The sequence below is a fragment of the Sorex fumeus genome, unplaced genomic scaffold, assembly GCF_029834395.1.
Source record: "Sorex fumeus unplaced genomic scaffold, SorFum_2.1 ptg000029l, whole genome shotgun sequence".
In the NCBI taxonomy this organism is placed as follows: domain Eukaryota; kingdom Metazoa; phylum Chordata; class Mammalia; order Eulipotyphla; family Soricidae; genus Sorex; species Sorex fumeus.
In genome coordinates, this window is record NW_026606086.1 from 9,135,886 (window position 1) to 9,155,377 (window position 19,492).

The window sequence follows — 19,492 nt, forward strand, 5'->3', positions numbered from 1 at the left end:
TACCTAAGATAGCGAGCATTCTGTAGTTAACAGCCACCAGACAGGTCCAGTTACATAATGGGGTCCTTGTGTCTTAAAGAGATGGGGGGGTCCCCAACTACCAGCCTCATGGATGCCCAGGAGGAGGAGGAGGAAGGCAGTGCCCGCTGGATGGGTGGGGGGGCTCTCCAGCCCCTCGGCTCCCACACAGCCCCACACACATAAGGTGCAGGCGAGAGGGAAAGAAAAGGTCAAGGAAGGATGTCTGGGTCCTGCTGCACAGTACAACTGCTGACTCCTTCCTTTCCCTCCCCACAGTTCCTGCCTCTTTCTCCTAAACCCCAGTACACCACAGACGCCCTTCCCCCGCCTGCCTTCCCCCACCGCTCCAGCCCAAAGGTCCTGCCTTTCCTCCACTGTCTGACCTGGAGTGTTTGAGGGAACTTCACTGTGGAAGTGGGGAGGTGGGTGACCTGATGGGTGACCTGAGCTTTCCAGCCCCGAGCCGCCTGTCCTAGATTAGGGCATCTGATGTGCCTCCTAAAAATATGTATTTCTAGGCTGAAGAGATGATACTCGGGGTTAAGTCCGGGGTTAAGTCCAGGGTGTTTTCACAAGTGTTCAGGTAACTCATTAGATGTTTGATTTTGGGGTCATACCCAGTGGTGCTCAGGGGTTCCTCCTGGCTTTGCAACTCAGGAATCACTTCTGGAGGGCACAGAGGACCATATGGGCTGCTGAGGATTGGACCCCAGATGAGTTTGTGCAAAACAAGTGCCCTACCCGCTACTTTTAACTCCAATCTTCATTTGATCTTGACCAGTTTTGAAACATCTGTTTTTTGGTATCTAAATTACCTACGAATTCATTTAAATGTATACTTGAGAATCTCACTTTCTTGAAGAAACCAGTTGAATAGTACCTTAATGATAAAAAGATTCAAAGGATCTTATTTTAAAAAGGAAGGCTTTCCTTGTGTGCAAGTCACTGTCCCTGTCCTCCTGTTGTTCATCAGTTTGCTCGAGCAGGCCCAGTAACATTTCCATTGTGACAACTGTTACTGTGTTTGGCATATCAAACACGCCACGGGTAGCTTGCCAGGCTTTGCCCGAGAGGGGGGAAGGAATCGAACTCAAGTTGGCCGGGTTGGCCGCGTGCAAGGCAAACGCCCAACCCACTGTGCTATCGCTCCAGCCATGTGTGCGGGTATTATGGATTATTCTTTCTGTTTGTTTTGGGGACACACCCAGCATGCTCACAGCTTACTCCTGGCTCTTTGCTCAGGGATCACTTCTGGTGAGGCTTTGAGGACCCTAGCGGGTGCTTGGGAGCTGTGTAAGGCAAGCACATTACACTATACAATCTCTCCAGTCTGTATTATGAATTATTCTTATTGTTTATTTTTTAGTGTATCATATTTTTACAAGAAGTGTTTTTTTTTTTTGGTTATTTTTTGCTTTTTGGGTCACACCTGGCAATGCACAGGGGTTACTCCTGGCTCTGCACTTCAGGAATTACCCCTGGCGGTGCTCAGGGGACCATATGGGATGCTGGGAATTGAACCCGGGTTGGCCATGTGCAAGGCAAACGTCCTACCCACTGTGCTATCACTCCAGCTGCAAGAAATGGCTATTTTTAAGGCATCAAATTAAACATACAAAAGGAAAAAAATAGGGTATAAGGTGTTTGGACATAGTAAGCATGCAACAAAAGTAAAAAGTGTTTACTAGGGAAAGTGCCATATAGTGTGGTCCCCACATTGGTTCCTGATGGCATTTTGTGCGTGCAGAGCAGGTCGCTGAAATGAAAGTGCCCTCTGCTGCCAACCACGCAGAAAGACAAACCCAGATCTGAAGCCTTAGCCCTGTGCTAACATTGTGGGCCCACCCTACTGCCATGTACCTATGAGATGGAGACAATCCACCTGCTTTAGGTCTCAAATAGCTTCAGGGGCTACAGGTCCTACTTCACTTCCTAAGAGTCCTGGGTGGGCCTGTCAAGGACAGAGAGAACTGGGGGCCGGAGAGAATCTGGAAGAGTGGTGGAGGGAAGCTGATCATGCTGGTGTTAGAACTTTGTCTTCCTGAAACTCTACTAGGAATAATTTGATAAATCATGGTACCTTAATTAAAAATAAAATGAAAAAATAAACCTGGCTGGACATGAAAGACGGTAGGTACAGGGGCTCAGGCACCTGATTCTCACATTGGCAACTCTCATCTGATTCCCATCTGGACCTAGCCCCTCACGCACCGCCAGGGCCCTTGGTCCCAAACTAAATCTGATATGTGCAAGGCTCTGAGTTTGATCCCATCATACTGCATGTCCTCTCACCTTGCCTCCAGACTACTGGTGCTGTGGCCCCTATGGAAAAAGAAACAAATATGTGACTATGAGATAGTCTGAACATTTATCTGTTCATTCAACAGAGCCTCTGTGGGGGTTCATGTCTTCCCAACAAAGTGACGGGATTCATTTGTGTCATGTTTACGACCCTGACCCCACCACTGATGTCTCCCTGTCTTGGATTTAGAAATTTCTCTTGAATTCTGCCCACCCCATTTCTCCACCTTGCTGCAAATGACACAATCTGTCGTCACTCCTCCTGCTTGGTCCTCTGCTATTGCTTCTTCTCCGATCATCTCCCCTTCAATCTTGCTTTCAAAAGCTCACAGCTGGGGCTGGACCAAAACGCCCAGGCGATAGGGCGTTTGCCCTGCCTGTGGCCAACCCAGGTTTGATTCGCAGCATCCCACATGGTCCCCGAGCACTGCCAGGAGTAATTCCTGAGTGCATGAGCCAGGAGCAACCCCTTTGTGGTCCAAAAAGCAAAAGAAAATTCACACCTGACCAGGCTCCACTTCCTCCCACTGCTTTAGTTAGAAGCCAGGACCCCGGACTCACAGGAAAAATGGAGCATTTGTTGTCCTCTTTCGGTTCTCCAGCATTTCTTGCTGCTCCCACAGACCTGTTTCTCTCCCTCTGTCATAGCAGGAGTGCTCAGCAAGCTACCGAGAGTTATCTCGTCTGCACAGCAGAGCCTGGCAAGCTCCCTGTGGCATATCCGATATGCCAAAAACAGTAACAATAAGTCTCACAATGGAGACATTACTGGTGCCCGCTCGAGCAAATTGATGAACAATGGGAGGACAGTGCGACAGTGCTACTCAGGTTTGAGCCTAGCACGTCATTATTCCCCAGAAACTCAGAGCAACACAGGAGACACTCCTGATGGTGTGCTGAGCTAGGAGGAACCCCCAAGTCACTGCCACATGTGACTCCACCCCCAATTTTCAAAATGTTTCTGAGATTCATCTATACTGAGGCTTAAAGCTGTGTGACTCATTCATTTTCATAATGGTACATTGTTGTACCAAAGTAGAGAGAGAAAACGAAGAAAAGTGCCTGCCCCAGAGAGAGGCAGGGGTGTGGTGGCAGGAGGCACTCTGGGTACATTGGCGGTGGGAAACGTGCACTGGTGGAGGGATGAATGATGGAATATTGTATGACCGGAATCTGATCACGAAAGCTTTGTAACTGCCTAACTCATGGTGATTCCATTTTTTTTTTTAAAGTACATTATTGTGGCGGGTAGGGCATTTGCCTTGCACACGGCCGACCTGGGTTCGATTGCCAGCATCCCATATGGTTCCATGAGCACCGCCAGGAATAATTCCTGAGTGCAGAACCAGGAGTAAACCCTGTACATCACCGGGTGTGACCCAAAAAGCAAATAATAATAATAATAATAATAATAATAAGTACATTATTGTATCATATAACTATACCACCATTCATTTATGTGCACATTTGGGCTATTTCTGGTTTTGCAAGAATAAAAAATTTTGCCAATATGTCCAGGCACACCTGTGAGTTCATGTCCTGTGTGGATCAAAGATTAGTATTGCCCTACAATGTGTTGGTTCAAGTTCACAGGATAATGCTGAATCACCAAATAACCCATTTGAAGTTCAATGATGCTGATTTCTCAGGACTGTGTGAGTTCCTGCCGCTCCAGGCCCTCACCCACAGCTTGCTTTGTTAGGATATCAGAGGTGTGATCTCTCTTTTTGCTAATTTATTTGTTTTGCGGGCCACATCCAGTGATGCTCAGGGGTTACTCCTGGCTCTGTGCTCAGGAATCATTCCTGGCAGTGCTCAGGAGACTATATGCGGTACCTGGGATTGAACCTGGGTTAGTATGTGCTAGGCAAACTCCTTACTCCCTGTACTAATGGCTCTGGCCTCAGGATGTGTCATATTAACTGCAGTATTTTTTTAACATCAGTTTTTAAATTTTTAATGATTAATTATTTTTTAAGTTTCTTAATTGAATCACTGTGAGATAGACCCTTACAAAGTTGTTCATAATTACGTTTCAGTCATACAGTGTCCCAGTACCCATCCTTCCACCAGTGTTTGTTTTACAGCATTAGTGTCCCCAGGTTCTCTCTCATCACGCCTCCCCTGCCTCGATGGCAGGCACTCGTCTGTCTGTCTGTCTGTCCGTCCGTCTCTGTGTGTGTGTGTGCGCGCGTGTGTGTGTGTGTGTGAGAGAGAGAGAGAGAGAGAGAGAGAGAGAGAGAGAGAGAGAGAGCGAGCTGTGGCACTGATTAGCTAGATTGTTTCCTTCTGACCATCTGACAGGACAGCCCTGCTGAGGCTCTGTTTCAGAGAGCCTTGGCCTTACACCCTGATGAATCCTGACTCTGGCATGGGTCACTGAATGGAGATGAGATGAGAGAGTGAGAGAGTTTGTTTTGGCGGTGCTGGGAATTGAACGCAGTGCCTCACGCATGCAAAGGCAATGCTCAACTGTTGGGTCACATCCCCAGCCCTACACTGAGGCAAGACAAGCTTTTGCTGTGGAAACAGATCATTACAGGTGGCAATTAACTGCAGCGTGGAACCCGGCAGGCCCTGAAGGTCGAATCCTTCACTTTACATTTAAGGCAATTGAGGCACAGAAAGGTTAACTGACTAGACAAGTTCTCTGAGTTAATTACTACACCCTGCCTCGAGGCCTCTTGATTCTTAGTCCAGTTTTGTTTCCTCCAGTAAATTAAGATACCGTAATATGATCTATCAAGTTAATGATTTACCTGAAAGTATTCAAATAATTGTAAATTTATTTTTAAAATATGGTTGTTTAATTAATTGCCTACCTTTAGCTTCCTTGTTTATAAATTTGACAGGTATGATATTGGATTTCAAATATCCAGCCTTCAATATGTAAACAGAGTAGTATTAAAACACACCAATTTTTTTGAGAAAACAGGCCTCAGTTTTCTTAGGATCACCCTGGTCCTGATCATACCCCTGAGTTTCCCGGCCTCCACCCAGGAGGATGCTGCTTTGAAAATCTGTGTGCTTCCAGCCACAGGTGTGGAACCTGGAAGGGTGTTTGCTGCCTCTGTTGTTTGCTACCTTCTCAATACGGTGTTTGTGTGAAGCAAAGTGTGTTTGCGTGAAGCAAAGTGGCCCCTGTGTTGGCCATGGAGATTTTCAACTGTCTCAAACTCTCTATCTCCCACCCCTGTACATCTGTCTCTTTCTCTGAAACCCATGATTCATGTTTAAAGTATTGTTGAGGGACCAGAGAGAAAGTATGGGGGTTAAGGCACTTGCCCTGCATGGGGCTGACCCCTGTTTGATCCTTGGCACCAGGTGCTTGCTAGACCATCGTCAAGAACTAGGAGTGACAACCCTGAACCTGGAGCCAGGAACAGTGCCTGAGCACCTTTGGGTGTGGCCTAATCACCCCACCCCGAAATATATGTATTTGTTTTAATAATGTCCTTAAATTGGCAATAAAAGTTTCCTAGAATTAAATCTTCCTAAATTAAGAGGAATGAAAGGCTCTTCAACCAAAGACACAGGGAAAATAAGTTAGTTACAACAAAGAAATTAAGTGGAGCCTCTATCTCATACAGTATACAAGAGTTAATTCTTTAAATGGATAAAGAGCTACTCCCTATTACACAGAATTCATAAAGTAAATTAAGGAAAGCATAGGCAGAACTCTCCATTATATCCACTTCTAGAGGGATCTTCAATGATTAGACTCTGTGGGCAAAGAAAACAAAAGGAAAATTAAACACATAAGATTCTATCAGACAAAAAAGTTTCTGCTCGGTGAAAGACAATGATTAAAATAAAAATACACCTTACTTAACAGGAGGAAATATTCATTCACCATACAGCTGACAAAGGCTAAAATCCAAGATATATAAAAACACTCACAAAGCTCAACAACTTTTAAAAAATACCAAACAACCCCATCAAAAAATGGGGAGAGTGGCCATCATGTTCCATCTAATACCTATATTGCAAACCACAACACTCAAAAGGAGAGAGAGAGAGCAAAAGGGAATGCCCTGCCACAGAGGTGGGGTGAGGAGGGGTGGGGGGCTTGAGGGATACTGGGATCATTGGTGGTGGAGAATGGGCATTGGTGGAGGGATGAGTACTCGATAGACTTGTAAGACTTGTAAGACTGAAAGGTAAGCACGAAAATTTGTAAGTCTGTAACTATTTCATGGTGGTTCATTTAAAAATGAAAAAAATTTTTAAGAAATGGGGAGAGAAGATGAACAGACACTTGCTCCAAAAAGACATACAGATATACCACAATAGGTATATGACAGATGTTCATTATCACTGATTACCAGGAAAATATAATTAAAATGACAGTAAGATACCACTTCCTGGTTATGGGGATAGGTCAAAGCAGAAAGGCTGAAACCAGTCGCGTTGGCAGGGATTTGGGGGAAAGGATCCCCATTCGCTGTTGGTGGGTGTGCAGGCTGGGTCTGCCTCTGCAGAAAACAGTGCATTGATATCTCAGAAAAGTTAGAATAGAGCTTTCTTCTGAACCAGTGATTCCACTTCTTCACATCTACTCCAAGAACACAAAAAACATTAATTCAAAAAGGTCTATGCATGTTTCTGTCCACAATTGTATCATCATGTACAATTGTTGGATACGGAAGCAACCCAATTTCAATAACAGACGAATGGTTAAGGAAGTCATGGCTACCCAGCTATAAGAGAAGATAAAATCTTGCCTTTGCCCTATTTGGATGAAATGAGAGGGTGTCCTAGTAGGCAAACTAAGTCAGAGGGAGAAGGATAAATAGCGGATGATTTTACTCATTTGTTGTATGTAGAAAAATAAAGCGAGGGGCTAAAACAGTATTTGATGAAAGCAAACCCTTGGACTTTGACAGCAAAACTGAGGCTATGGGGTAAGGGGTTGGGAATTGGGGGACTGGGGAAAGAAAGGGTGGGCTAGAAATGATTTAGGAAGGGATAGGAGGTCTTTGGCATTTGGAGGAGGCGGCTCATCCTTGGCTGTGCTTATTCCTTGCTCTGTGCTCAAGGTCAGTACTAAAAGCGCTCAGGAGACACTAAGTGGTTCCAGGGATTGAACCCAGGGTGGCTGCATGTAAGGCAAGTGCCTTACTAGCTGTACTATCTGACTCTACAACTAGCCCCCTATATCACTCGTCTGGGGACAAATTTGGCAGCGCTCAGGAACTACTCCTGACTCTGTGCTCAGTGATCACTCCGAGTGGTACTCAGGGAGCCATATGTGGTTCTGGGGATCAAACCTGGTGTTTATCCATGGGTATTTGACATTCTGGTGGTGGCAGAGGCACCGTAACTTTGTATACAAAAAGTATAAACATGAATACTACTGTAACCATGTTTCTTCAACATGGTTGGAGCGATAGCACAGCGGTAGGGCGTTTGCCTTGCACGCAACCAACATGGCCGACCCGAGTTCGATTCCTCCGCCCCTCTCGGAGAGCCCGGCAAGCTACCGAGAGTATTCGATATGCCAGACACAGTAACAACAAAGTCTCCAATGGAGACGTTACTGGGCCCGCTCAAGCAAATCGATGAACAACGGGAGGGCCTTTACCTTTCTTCAATAACAGGATTTAAAAATAAAACAACCTTTGAGGGCCAGAGAAATAGTACAGCTGGAAGGAGAACCACCTTACATGTGGCTGATCCAGGTTTGATCCCTGTTAGCACTTGGTCCCCCAATCCCCATCAGGAGTGATCCCTGAGCACAGAGCCAGGAGTAAGCCCTGAGCTCCTCTGGGTTTGGCCAATCCCTCCTCCCCCAACTTCTTTGAGCCATCCCTCTATTTTTTTGGCGGGGGGGAATGTCACACCCAGCAATGCTCAGGGGTTACTCCTGGCTCTGCACTCAGAAATTACTCCTGGCGGGGCTTGGAGGGACCATATGGGATGTCGGGGATCAAACCCCAGTTGGCCGCACGCAAGGCAAACACCTTACCCGCTATACTATCGCTCCAGCCCTGAAATCCCTCTTTTAATTCCAAGTGAACATTAAATGAGCCATTTACTGCTTTGGGTTGGTGGGCCAGGAGGGAAGGAACACCCAGCAATTCTGCTGACAACGGCTAGCAAATGGTACAGATATTCTTGGTTAAGGACTTCCTCCCAGGAACCATTGTAATCAGCACTTCCCCTATTTAATGAGCTTGTAGTGCCATTACATGATCACCCAGCTCACCGGATTAATGATGAAAAGAGGAACTGATTTTTCTAGTTGCATTATTTGAAGTAAATGTTAACTTTCTTCTTCTGAGTCCTTAGTTAACCACATTAGTGTGACAAATATGTCTTTGTCTAGCATAAATAATTAGAATTTAATCACTTTAACTGCATCTTAATTACCCCAAATGAATTAAAAGGACATTTAATAGCAAAGATTAAATTGCCTTAATGAACGATTTTTGTGACTCCATCAATACGGGAATTGTCTCAGCCACTTTACCTGCGATGAGCACAAGGGCCACTAGGTGGCACACTTCACACGTTTATTTATTTAATTTGCCCCCCTGCTCTGTTTTAGAAGACAGAAAAAAGTGAAAAACGCAGAGTTGATGGCGTTCCTTTGATAACCTCTCTTCAGGACTATGAGGTCATCACCAGCATGACAAATAAAGCAGTGATTTCAGAACCTGATTCTGAGCACCCTCCAGCATATGCAAAGGAAGAAAAGAGGCACATGGGTAACTGGAAACCAGTGTTGGACAGAAATTAAAAGAAGTTGCCCTCTGGACGATTGTCAAACATATAAACGGACTTTTAGTAAATTTATTATTTTTTGTAGTGCAGAGTCCTAAGATATAAGTAACAGGCAAACTCTGGAATAATAAGAGGCAGTGCTGTGAAGCCAAGAATTCTAATTACTGAGTGCAGACCAGAACACCAATGCCTGGAAGGCTTGTAGGCTGGGCCTCTGGGTCCTTCTCCAGATGCAGTTCCCAGGGGACCAGTTCAGCCCACAGAACACAACTGAGGAGATGGGTCTCACCCATCAATAACTGTTTAAGTGAACAAATGGATAAGACTTCGGCTCTATTCCTAGACCTGCTACTACATTATATTTCCTCTGGTTGGTTCTTTTAAAGAGAACAATAAAAAAAATTCTCTTTGGGCCTGGAACTCGGTGGCTTCGCGAGTCTGGCTTGCAAACGACTGGTGACAGGTTCCATCCTTGGTGCTGTTGTGTGAAGCGAGCGTGCTCTGGAAGCTTGGCTGTCTGTGACCCTGGGTACCACAAATGATTCCCAGCCACATCAAGTCAGGTGTGGGCAAGCACTGTAGCTGAGATGGGGAGCCTCGGGCATGCATCACATCTCAGAAAGGCATGCGGCACCCTGGGTGGGAGGGACAAGCTAGGACAAGTGGTCGAGCAGCCACCCGCTGTAGGAGCAACCTACATGAATATGTGTGCCCTGGCCAGAGTGTGAGCCTGGCGAGCATGTGTGCCAGCACCACAACTAAGGAGCGCAAACCTTTGTGAGCTGAGAGGGTATTCCCCTGGGAAAGCGATTCCAAGTGACTGCAACAAGGGATGGAAGGGGTCTAGGGGAGGGGAGTTTACAAAGTCTCTCCAGGGGCTGGAGCAATAGCACAGGGGCGCAGATGCACAGGGTACCTGATACTCTATGGTACCCTAAGCACTTCCAGGAGTAATTCCTGAGTGAAGAGCCTGGAGAAACCCCTGAGCATTACTGGGTGTGGCCCCCAAATCAACAAACAAAATCAAATTAAAAGTCTCTTGTACATAAGTCTTGAGGGAAAAGAAACTATTTCCGTAAGTGACTCTTTGAGAATCCCACCCATGAATACACTCTAGCTACTGCCCAAACACTTCCTATACAAGGAACTTCTGACCATTTAACCAGACAATTCCATATCTGGTCAATCGACTAGTACTAGCAGCAATGTAACAGGTGGAAGTGGGTTCTGGGCTTTAATCTGGTATAACTGAGTTCAGTGCTTCCTCAGCTTCCAGGCTTGTGACAACAGCCAAGTTCATTTAACCTCATTAGACAAAGAAATGGGAAAGAATGCCAACTACCAAGTAACTCTGCCAGGAAATCCCAAATTTTGTGACACATTAAAATCGATTCAAAGTTTAAAACAAATAAAAATTAACCAAGGCTAGGTCATTCCCAATACCAAACATAGCAGAATATCTGGCATATTTGGGGGGACGGGGTTCGGGCCACACCCACCGGTGCTCAGGTATCACTCCTGATAGGGCTTTGGCTACCATTATGTGGCGCCAGGCAATGAACCAAGGTTAGCTGTGTCCAAGGCATACCCCCTTCCTACTATACTCTCTCTCCAGTGCAAGGCATAATATTTTTAAGGACACGAAGTGATCCCAATATATAGCAAAATTTGGGAATCACTGGCATGGACAGTGAATATAAAACAATGAAAGTCGGGGCTGAATAGATAATACAATGGGTAAGGGATTTGTCTTGCATGAGATCAACCCAGGCTCAATCCCTGGCATCACATATGATCTCCTGAGCACTGCCAGAAGTGATTCCAGAGCAAAGAGCGATGCATAAGCCCTAAGCACAGTCAGGTGCGGTCCCAAAACAAAACAAAAAAGTGAAAGTCACCTGCCTAGCAAAGAACCTAGTGGACAGACATAACAACAGACAAGCTCCTTCTTTATCAATTGTCATAACAAATTTGATTGGCTATAACTCAGGACTGTCATCTGTTGTCTCATCACAACTGCCTTATTTAAATAAAGAGACAAACTTCGAGGTTAATTTGTTATAACTTTATGGTAAACTGCCCCTTTTTGAGAAGCTCGAGATATAGTACAGCAGGCAGGGCACTTGGCCTTGTATACAGTGACCCAGGTTTGATCCGTGACATGGATAGGGTTTCCTAGAGCCTTCAGGAATAATTCCCGAGTGCAGAGCTAGTAGTGAGTCCAGAGCACAGCTGGGTGTGGCCCTGAGAAGAAACAAAAACACCTTTTGAGAGAAACATACTACAAATGGGTCTTAGCAAAGGTAAAGGTAAAGGTAAAGGCCCTCCCGTTGTTCGTCGATTTGCTCAAGCGGGCCCAGTAACGTCTCCATTGGAGACCTTGTTGTTACTGTGTCTGGCATATCGAGTACTCTCTGTAGCTTGCCGGGCTCTCCGAGAGGGGCGGAGGAATCGAACTCGGGTCGGCCATGTAGGCCGCTTGTAAGGTGAACGCCCTACCCGCTGTGCTATCGCTCCAGTGGTCTTAGCAAAAGTGTCATAAAATATAAATTCTTATGTTCGTATTAAAGTATTCAGATTGGACTGGAGAGACAGTACAGTGCGTTGGGTGCTTGCCTGGGACGGGTTGGTGGGTTGGGTGCTTGCCTGGGATTTCGATCCCTGGCACCACATATGGTCCCTCAAGCCCTGCCAGGAGCGACCCTTAGCACAGACCCCGGAATAAGCCCTGAGTACCACCGGGTATGATCTCCAAACCAAAAACAAATTAACTAAAATTCAGTTTATCTTGTGGTTGGTCTAGTTCTCTGACCAATTCCTATAACTTCAGAAGGAATTTAAGCTTTATTAAGATGTAAACTTATGTTAAGATAAAAGACCATACAAACTTATTGATAGGGAATGGAATTTGATTTGCAATAAATTCATTCACATTAGAGGTTTTTATTCTTTTACTGAATTCTACAAAATTGACACTTTTGGTACAGAAATAATATGGCCTTCTTCTCCTGAAAGAACTTATTCATTTTATTTAGAGACATGAAGAAAATAGTATTTATGGTTAGTGCTTTTGGTGGGGCTGAAGCGATAGCACAGCCAGTAGGGTGTTTGCCTTGCACGTGGCCGACCTGGGTTGGATTCCTCTGTCTGCCTTGGAGAGCTCAGCAAGCTACCGAGAGTATCCCGCCCGCATGGCAGAGCCTGGAAAGCTCCCTGTGACGTACTCAATATGCCAAAAACAGTAAAAACAAGTTTCACAATGGAGATGTTACGGTGTCTGCGCAAGCAAATTGATGAATAACAGGAGGACAGTGCTACAGTGATTTTGGTGAGTGCTTTTATCCACAATTATAAGAATAGTAGCCTCGAACCAGAAAAACTTGAACAAGACTTTTCTACTGTTGCTGCTTTATACTGGGGCCCACTAAATCTTACCCAAGTGTAGCAATTCTGCTCTTTGGGGGCCATTTATGGGGGTTTTCATGAAACCAGTCATTTTTAATCCAGCCCATAAAACCCCGAGTTGACTGAAACCACTAAGCTGATGTTCATTTTAATGGGTGGTATCAAGTAAGCCCTGAGCACAGTGGTCAAAAGCTGAGACCTTTAGCTATGGATTCTGAGGAATAAAACACCCAGGGACCAGCTTCTGAACTGTCTACCTCTGTCATACCACAGATTTTTTTCTTATAGAGAAAGCTAGAGCCCTCTTTGCCAAAAATACACTGGAGAAGGGTCTCTTCTAGGAAATCAAGCTAGCAGTATCTTTGGGAGGAGCTGGGTTTGCTTGGAATGTGGGTAGGATGACATCAAAACAGCTTTCTTAAAACCCGAGTAGATCAGAGACGGCTAGAGACTTCCCCCAGAACGGATCAAAGGGACCCAACTGAACGTTTTTGCTTAATGATGCGACCCCTGTCACTCTCAAAGGAATGGGAATTTGGACTCGGAAGCAGGTGTAAATGGCCATGGAGCGAGCACCAGGGCAGGAGGGACAGCTAATCTTCTCCCTGGCTCAACTGTGCCTGGGGAAATTCCAGGTGGGACCTCAGGATGTGGGACGGTGTGGGGTGGCACAGACTTGGGAATATCAGCTCTACGATTTTTACTTTTCTCTTCCCAGAACTCTTCAAAAGCAGCTGAGGCCCACCACCCCTTCCCCCCACCTGCACGGCCAGGGCTGAAGGGAGAGACTAGTCTCTGTGATGACTTAGGTGTCTGTCCAGGGTCCTGGCCATGACCAGTCTACAGTCTCCGCCCCCAGGGCCTCTCAGGAGGGGACAGTTCGAGGTCTCCCCTCTGTCTCTTGAGTCCAGGCAGTGGCTCAGAGAGGAAACAAGGGAAAGAGCTCAGCACCCCACCCTGGCCCCTCACCTCCTACCCAATTCACCAGAGGCACTTTCTCTACCCGACCCTGTTATTCTGAAAAACAGAAGAAATTCCAGGATAGGTAATCCAGACACTGGGTTAGAGCCAGAGTACAGTGGGTAGGGCCTTTGCCTTACACACAGCTGACCCAGGATCAATCCCTGGCATCCCAATCGGGCCCCTGAGCTCCTCCAGGAGTGATCCCTGAGCACAGAGCCAGGAGTAAGTCCTGAGCACCGGGAGGTGTGGCCCAACAACCTCCTCCACCCAATCCAAACACTCATTCATTTGGACAGCTTAGATTTGGAGGGCATCACAGTGCTCAGCAGCGGGGGAATACCCAGACACTGGCAGGACCCTGGATCCAGTAAACCTCCTTCCTTCCTCCCCTTGATCCTCTCCCAATCAGGACATTTACCATTTTGAAGACCTTCAGGGAAATCACTGTCTACAAAGTCAAGTACGTTTCCTCTCTAAAAGGGATTTAAGCAGGAGGGGTGCTGTGTGCCTTGCCCCAGGTGGCCCCCAGAGGGCGCATGCCATCATGAAACACAGCCTGTCCCCCACCCAGATAAGAGGAGCTGGCCCAGCTCTCTACTGAGAGAGCCTGAAGGTAAAGAAAGCAGAGTTCAAGTTTTGGAGCTGCTTGGCTGCTACCACCCATTGTTGGGCTCTCTGTTCCAAAGTCCAGTTGCAAAAGGGCACGGGCAGAGTTGGGACTCGTGGCTAAGGAGCATCGATGGTGGGGGGGGGGGGGGCAGCTCCAGCCTGTCCTGCGAGCTCACACAGCGCTGCACCCAGCAGGATCTGCTTCTGGAACTGGAGTCATCATGGGGCCATGAGCCTGGAGGCCCCAGGGCGCCCCCACCACTCCCGCCAAACACTAGGCTCCACGCACACTTCCCACTAACCACATGCTGGCCGTTTTCTGGGGGTTGTGCTCCCTCATGGGGAGGGCCAGGGGATGTTGTCCTGTGCATTCCAGAGGTCAGGCACAGGCTGTGAGAAGGAAGTGCCCAGGTGGAACCTTCTGAGATTTGTCTCCTACCCTGAGAGCTTTTGTGTTCTTATTCTGTTGGTCTGTGGGGGGCTCCTGAGTCTCCCTGAGCTGCCTGGCCAGTGACCGTGCTGCACTGGGAAGAGGCCTTTCCAGGATGCTCCCTGCACACAGCACCCTGCTGGCCATTTGTTCCTGAGCTGGAGAGACCTGCAGAGTCAAGGTAGGAAGAAGCCTGGCCCTCGGTGCCTTTCTTCCTACTCTTGGGCCCAGGAACTCTCCCAGCTCCTATATTTCACACACCCAACCACCAGAACAACCTTCCCCCCTCCCCCCAAGCTCCTCCCAGCCTCATGTTCAAGTGGCAGGGAAGGTCCTTTCCTAGGGCCTAGCATGGTTGTCCCTCTGCCTGGGTCCCATGCCCCAGGGGAAGTAAAGGGACAATCAAAATGTCACCCACAGGGATAAATATTAACAAAAAGCAAATGGACTTGCGCAGGGTCCAGTTATCAATCAACCAGGACACAAGGCCACTTAGGGCAAACATGGCCCAGGTTGGTGCAGGAAGACTTTCTCATGGCCTGGACTCTCCCACACTGCAGCTCAGGGCCAAACCCCGGAATGAAAAGGAGTGAAGTCTCGAGTGTGGCCATTGCCCCTGGGGAAGCACACTGGTCTCTAGCCCCACCAGATCAGAGTGTCTCTGTACCTGCCTGACCCAAAGCCTGGGCTTGGTGCCTGCGGGTGCCTGCGGGTGCCCGGGGCTGGGCCCGAGAGTGGCACTCTGGTCTCTCCTGCTCTGGCTGAAGTATTCTGGAATCTAACTGAAAGCTAATCTTGCACTTTAGATGGGGGTTAGCTTTGAGACACCCCAGTAGTTTTCAGGAGTCACTCCAGGCAGTGATCAACACATGGTGCCAGGTATGGACCTGAAACCAGGTCAGCCACATAAAAGCCAAGTGCCTTAACCCACACTTTCTCTCTGGCCTTTCTTAATGAGCTTGACTTCAGAAGTAGTCACCTACCAACCAGAGTAGCCCAGGCCACCTAACCCTTGGGGACCAAAAGCAGCTTGAGAATAGTTATGCTGCACTTCAGTGGGGTGGCAGAAAGTATTACAATGAGGTAACATGTATTGATTTTGTTATAATCTGGTGAGAATTACCTCCTGATTCCTGTCTTCCACGGGCTGGTGTGATTTCCTAAGGGAAGGTGCCTCCCCAAACATGCTGGTGCCTGGGCAGGGCTTTGGTTCACACAGACACAGCCAGAGTCTGGAGTCCAGGGGACAGCATGGAGAAGCCACTCTCTTGGCCCACCAGGCCCTCTGTTCCTGGAAATTCTTCAATCCAACAGCACGCAGAGGTGCACCTCCGTCAGATTGTTAAGTCGACTATAGTCAGGTCTGCAGGCAATGCAGAGGAGATTCAGGACACAAGCCCACTTTTTAATTCTTTTCCCAAATGAAAATTTATAAAGGGAGGAGTCGATGCTCTACAGACTTAAAAACAGGTCACAGGTCTTCTGGGTTGGGGATGATAGAACAGGGGCTTAGGCGCTTGCCTTGTGCACTGCCAATCCATTTGATTCCTGTCACCTATAGAGTCCCCTGAACATGAGCTAGGAGTAAGTAGGCTCTGAGCACTGAGCCAGGAGTCCCCTGAGCAAAACTGTATGCACCCCCCCAATATATATGAAAGATTGTGGTTTGATAACCTTAGCACTGGCTACTGGCCTATATCCTTATCTCTCTAATTAAGTCAAAGAAAGGAAACACAGAGGGTCTAAGGTGGCAAAGTTTGGAGCCAAACCCTCGACTTGCCAGACGTCAATTTTTCGACTCTCCCACCCACAGCTGAGGGAAAGGCCAGGTGCCTTTGGCAAGCAGGGCCCAAGACCAGGTGCCAGGGACCCAGGCTGGCGCCACTAGGATCACTTCTGGGACGGGCAAGCCGGGCCACTACTGCCTCTTCTCCATGGTAGGCAGTGCTCTCTTCTGAAGGTTAGGGGACACCCCTGCAAGGCAGGGCTAGTGCCCAGGTGGTGAGGGAGTTGCTTTTGGACAAATTCTGTTTATCCTTAAGGAGAGCATGGGAGAGGGTGGAGGGAGGGGGAGGATTATTTAAGACCGAGCAAGGGCTTGGCCAGCTGGGGGTGGGAATGTGCATCCCAGGGGCACCCCTTGGCGGGATCTGCTGGGGCAATGCTCCGTGCCTGTGCCAGGCCTTGGTGCGGGTACATGGCACAGGCCCGCACTACAGCACCTCTCGAGTGCAGGAGACAAGGGCAGTGACACTTGGAACTAGACAGTGTCATCTTAGGAACCTACAGCACACAGTCACCCTTCCTGGCAGCAGGGGCTCCACTGTGTGGGCATGAGAAGCCGAGGAGGGGGTCAGGGGTGCATGCGAGCCCCTTGTGGGCACCTCCCTGCCTGTTCCTGGCTCCCTTTGGTCACAGGAGCTCAGAGCCCGGTTCCCGCCCGCTTTGATTTTAGCCAGTGAAACGGCTCAGTGCCCCCGGCTTGGCGGGATTGACTGTCTCTTGTTCTCCCGGGACGAATTAATAGAGAATGACCAGTTAATTAACACCCTCGTTTGGCCTCTCCCATGGTTTTCGCTGCCACTGAGCTCGGGGCACCAGCTGAAATTCTGGTGGGGATGGGATGGGGGGGGTGGCAGGACCCAGGAGTCCGTGCCGGAGACCCCTGGCTCCCCTCCCCGCCAGCCCAGCAGGCTACTGCAAGTCCAGGGGCAGATCCTGCTGGTGCTGGCCCGTGTCGGAGATGCCCGGCACCGTTTTTTGTCTATTGGCCGGTAGCAAAGACCTTTCCGTTCAAACCGGGAGAACCACGTCGTGGGCTTCGGGCCTGAGCCCTCAGCCTGATGATTTAAGGCCCATTTCCACACCCCTTCCCGCCTGCACTGGGATTCAGACGAAAAGAAAAATCAGATCGGAGTCGAAACAAATCAGAGCAAGTGCGATATCTCCGAGCGAGCCGCCCCACCGGCCGAAAGTGCCGTCCCGGCTGCCCGGTCGCTCCCCGTTACTCCGCGGCAGAAAGACTTGAGAGCCGCTGGTCCACACCGCAGCGGGCTGTGCGCGCCGTGGGCAAACCTCTTGCACCGCTCGCTCGCTCACCAGCCGGGTGGCCAAGAAATCCTCGGCCTCTGCGCTCCCTCCTGCAAGAGCTGGGTGTGAGCGCGGGAGGGAGCAGACACGGCCGAACAGTGCGGGCAGTGCGGGGGCAGCTCCCCTCGGCGCCAGCCGGAGTAGGTGGCAGCCCCGGGCGCTGGCTGGCGACAGCTGCGCGCAGTTCCTGGGAACGCGCGTCAGTCGCCTTGCTCGGCTCCAACGGAGTGTCCCTCTGAGAAGCGAGACCCAGACCTCACCCGGCTTGGCGCGGGACTTGTCCCTACGGCTGACCCAGGGAGCGAGCGTCCACACGTACTTCCACACCCGAACGGCCGCGGCTGGTGCGCCCCGGAGCTTGGCGCTGCGCAAGTGACCGCGTGCCCGAAGCGGCGGCGGCGGCGGCGGCGCGGCTCTTCCAGGCCCAGGGAACCCCGTGCCCCGACGGGCCGGGCGGCCCCGCGCTTCCTCCTGGCCCCGTCCCGGCTCCCCCAGGCTCCCCCGGCCCGCGGGCTCCGCGACCCCGTTACCTGCCAAGCGGAGCGCAGACATGCGCTGGAACTCCGGCTCCTGCAGCCACTTCCACATCCTCCGGAAGGTCTCCCGACCCGACTTGAGTTTGCTCCAGGGCTTGGGGTTACGCAGCAGGTCCGAGAGGGTTCCCTGCGAGCGGCAAAGCACCCGCTGCGCAAAAATGGCCTGCGGGATGCTGTAGCGCTTGAGCTCGGTGGTGATCCGCTGCGCCACCTCCTTGGTGTTGATCTCCTCCATCTGGCCCGAGGTGCTCCCGTTGCTGACCGGCGCCCCCGCCACCGAGGGGTTGGGCTCGCGCGCCGTGCCCAGGAGCTGCCCGTGGCCCTGCGCGTTCAGGTGGGCGTGCGGGTGGTGCGGGGCAAGGCCGTTGAGGGGCACCATGCCGGCCGAGGTGGGCGTGAGGTGCTGCTCCCCGTGCCGCCCGAGCATCGCCGGGTGGTGCGCGTCGAAGCCGTTGGGGGCGAGCATCTTGTCGGCGGGCACGGCGGCGCCCGGGTGGGCGTAGTGGGGGAGCCCCTGCTGGGCGCCGTGGATGCCGCCCAGCCCCGAGCCGGACAGCGGGGACAGGCTCTGGCCCATGCCCGCCACGTCCTTGTGGTAGGGCGCGTAGAGGTTGTTCACGGAGGCCAGCCCGCGCTCGTCCCGCATGAGCGTGAAGCTGCCGCTCACGTTGCCCGCCAGGCGCTGGTGGGGGTGCGGGGGGTGGTGGTGGTGGTGGTGGTGATGGTGGTGGTGCGGGAACTTGTCGGAGACGGTGGAGATGGGCGGCAGCGGCTGCAGCGGGGTGAGGGTGGTGTAGGTGGTGGGCATGCTCATCCCCGGCGGGGTGTCGCAGGCCATGGTCATGGTGGGGTGCAGGGGCCCGGCCAGGCTGTGCTCGGGGGCGCGGTGGTGGTGGTGGTAGTCGCCGCCGCCGCCGTCCAGCAGGGACGCCATGCCCATGGAGCGCGGGTGCGCGGGCGGCAGGTGGCCGCCGCGGTGCGCCACGGAGCCCCGCGCGTGGGGGCTGCCCGCCAGCAGGTCGGCCGGCGCGGGCACCGGCTCATGGCTCACCGCGTGCAGCTCGCCGATCGCCTCCATGCTCAGCTGCGCGTTCATCGTGATGCGGCCGCGCGGGCGGCGGAGCCCACATCGATGAGGCCGGGCCACGCGGCGAGGGGCGCGCGGGCTCCGCGCTCTCACCCCGGCCCGCCGGCCGCGCGCGCTCGCCCTGCGCTCGGCGGCCGCCGCCGGCTTCGGCTTCGGCGAGAGACGCGAGTGTCCCGCAAGCAGCCGCGCCGCGGGGCGAGCCCGGGGCCGCCAGCCTGCTCGGCCCGGTGCCCCCGCGCCCGCTCCTCCTCACGCCCGGGAGGCGCCCCGCGCCCCTGACGCAGCCCGCGCGCCCACGGCGGCGGCCGCCTGCCCACGCCGCTG

At 50.9% G+C, this 19,492-nt stretch overlaps 1 protein-coding gene across 2 annotated transcripts in view; it reads right to left on the reverse strand.

The window, feature by feature from the left end:
• The window catches only part of ONECUT1 (one cut homeobox 1), a 37,146-nt gene extending 17,929 nt beyond the window's left edge, over positions 1–19,217 (reverse strand). For both annotated transcript variants that reach the window (XR_008792615.1, XM_056115708.1), the window contains exon 1: positions 18,076–19,217. Coding sequence is in view for 1 of the 2 variants with exons in the window: in XM_056115708.1 (XP_055971683.1) it covers positions 18,076–19,177 (1,102 nt within the window). In the remaining variant the exon portion in view is untranslated. The remainder of the gene's footprint in view (positions 1–18,075) is intronic.
• Positions 19,218–19,492: the final 275 nt, after the last annotated feature.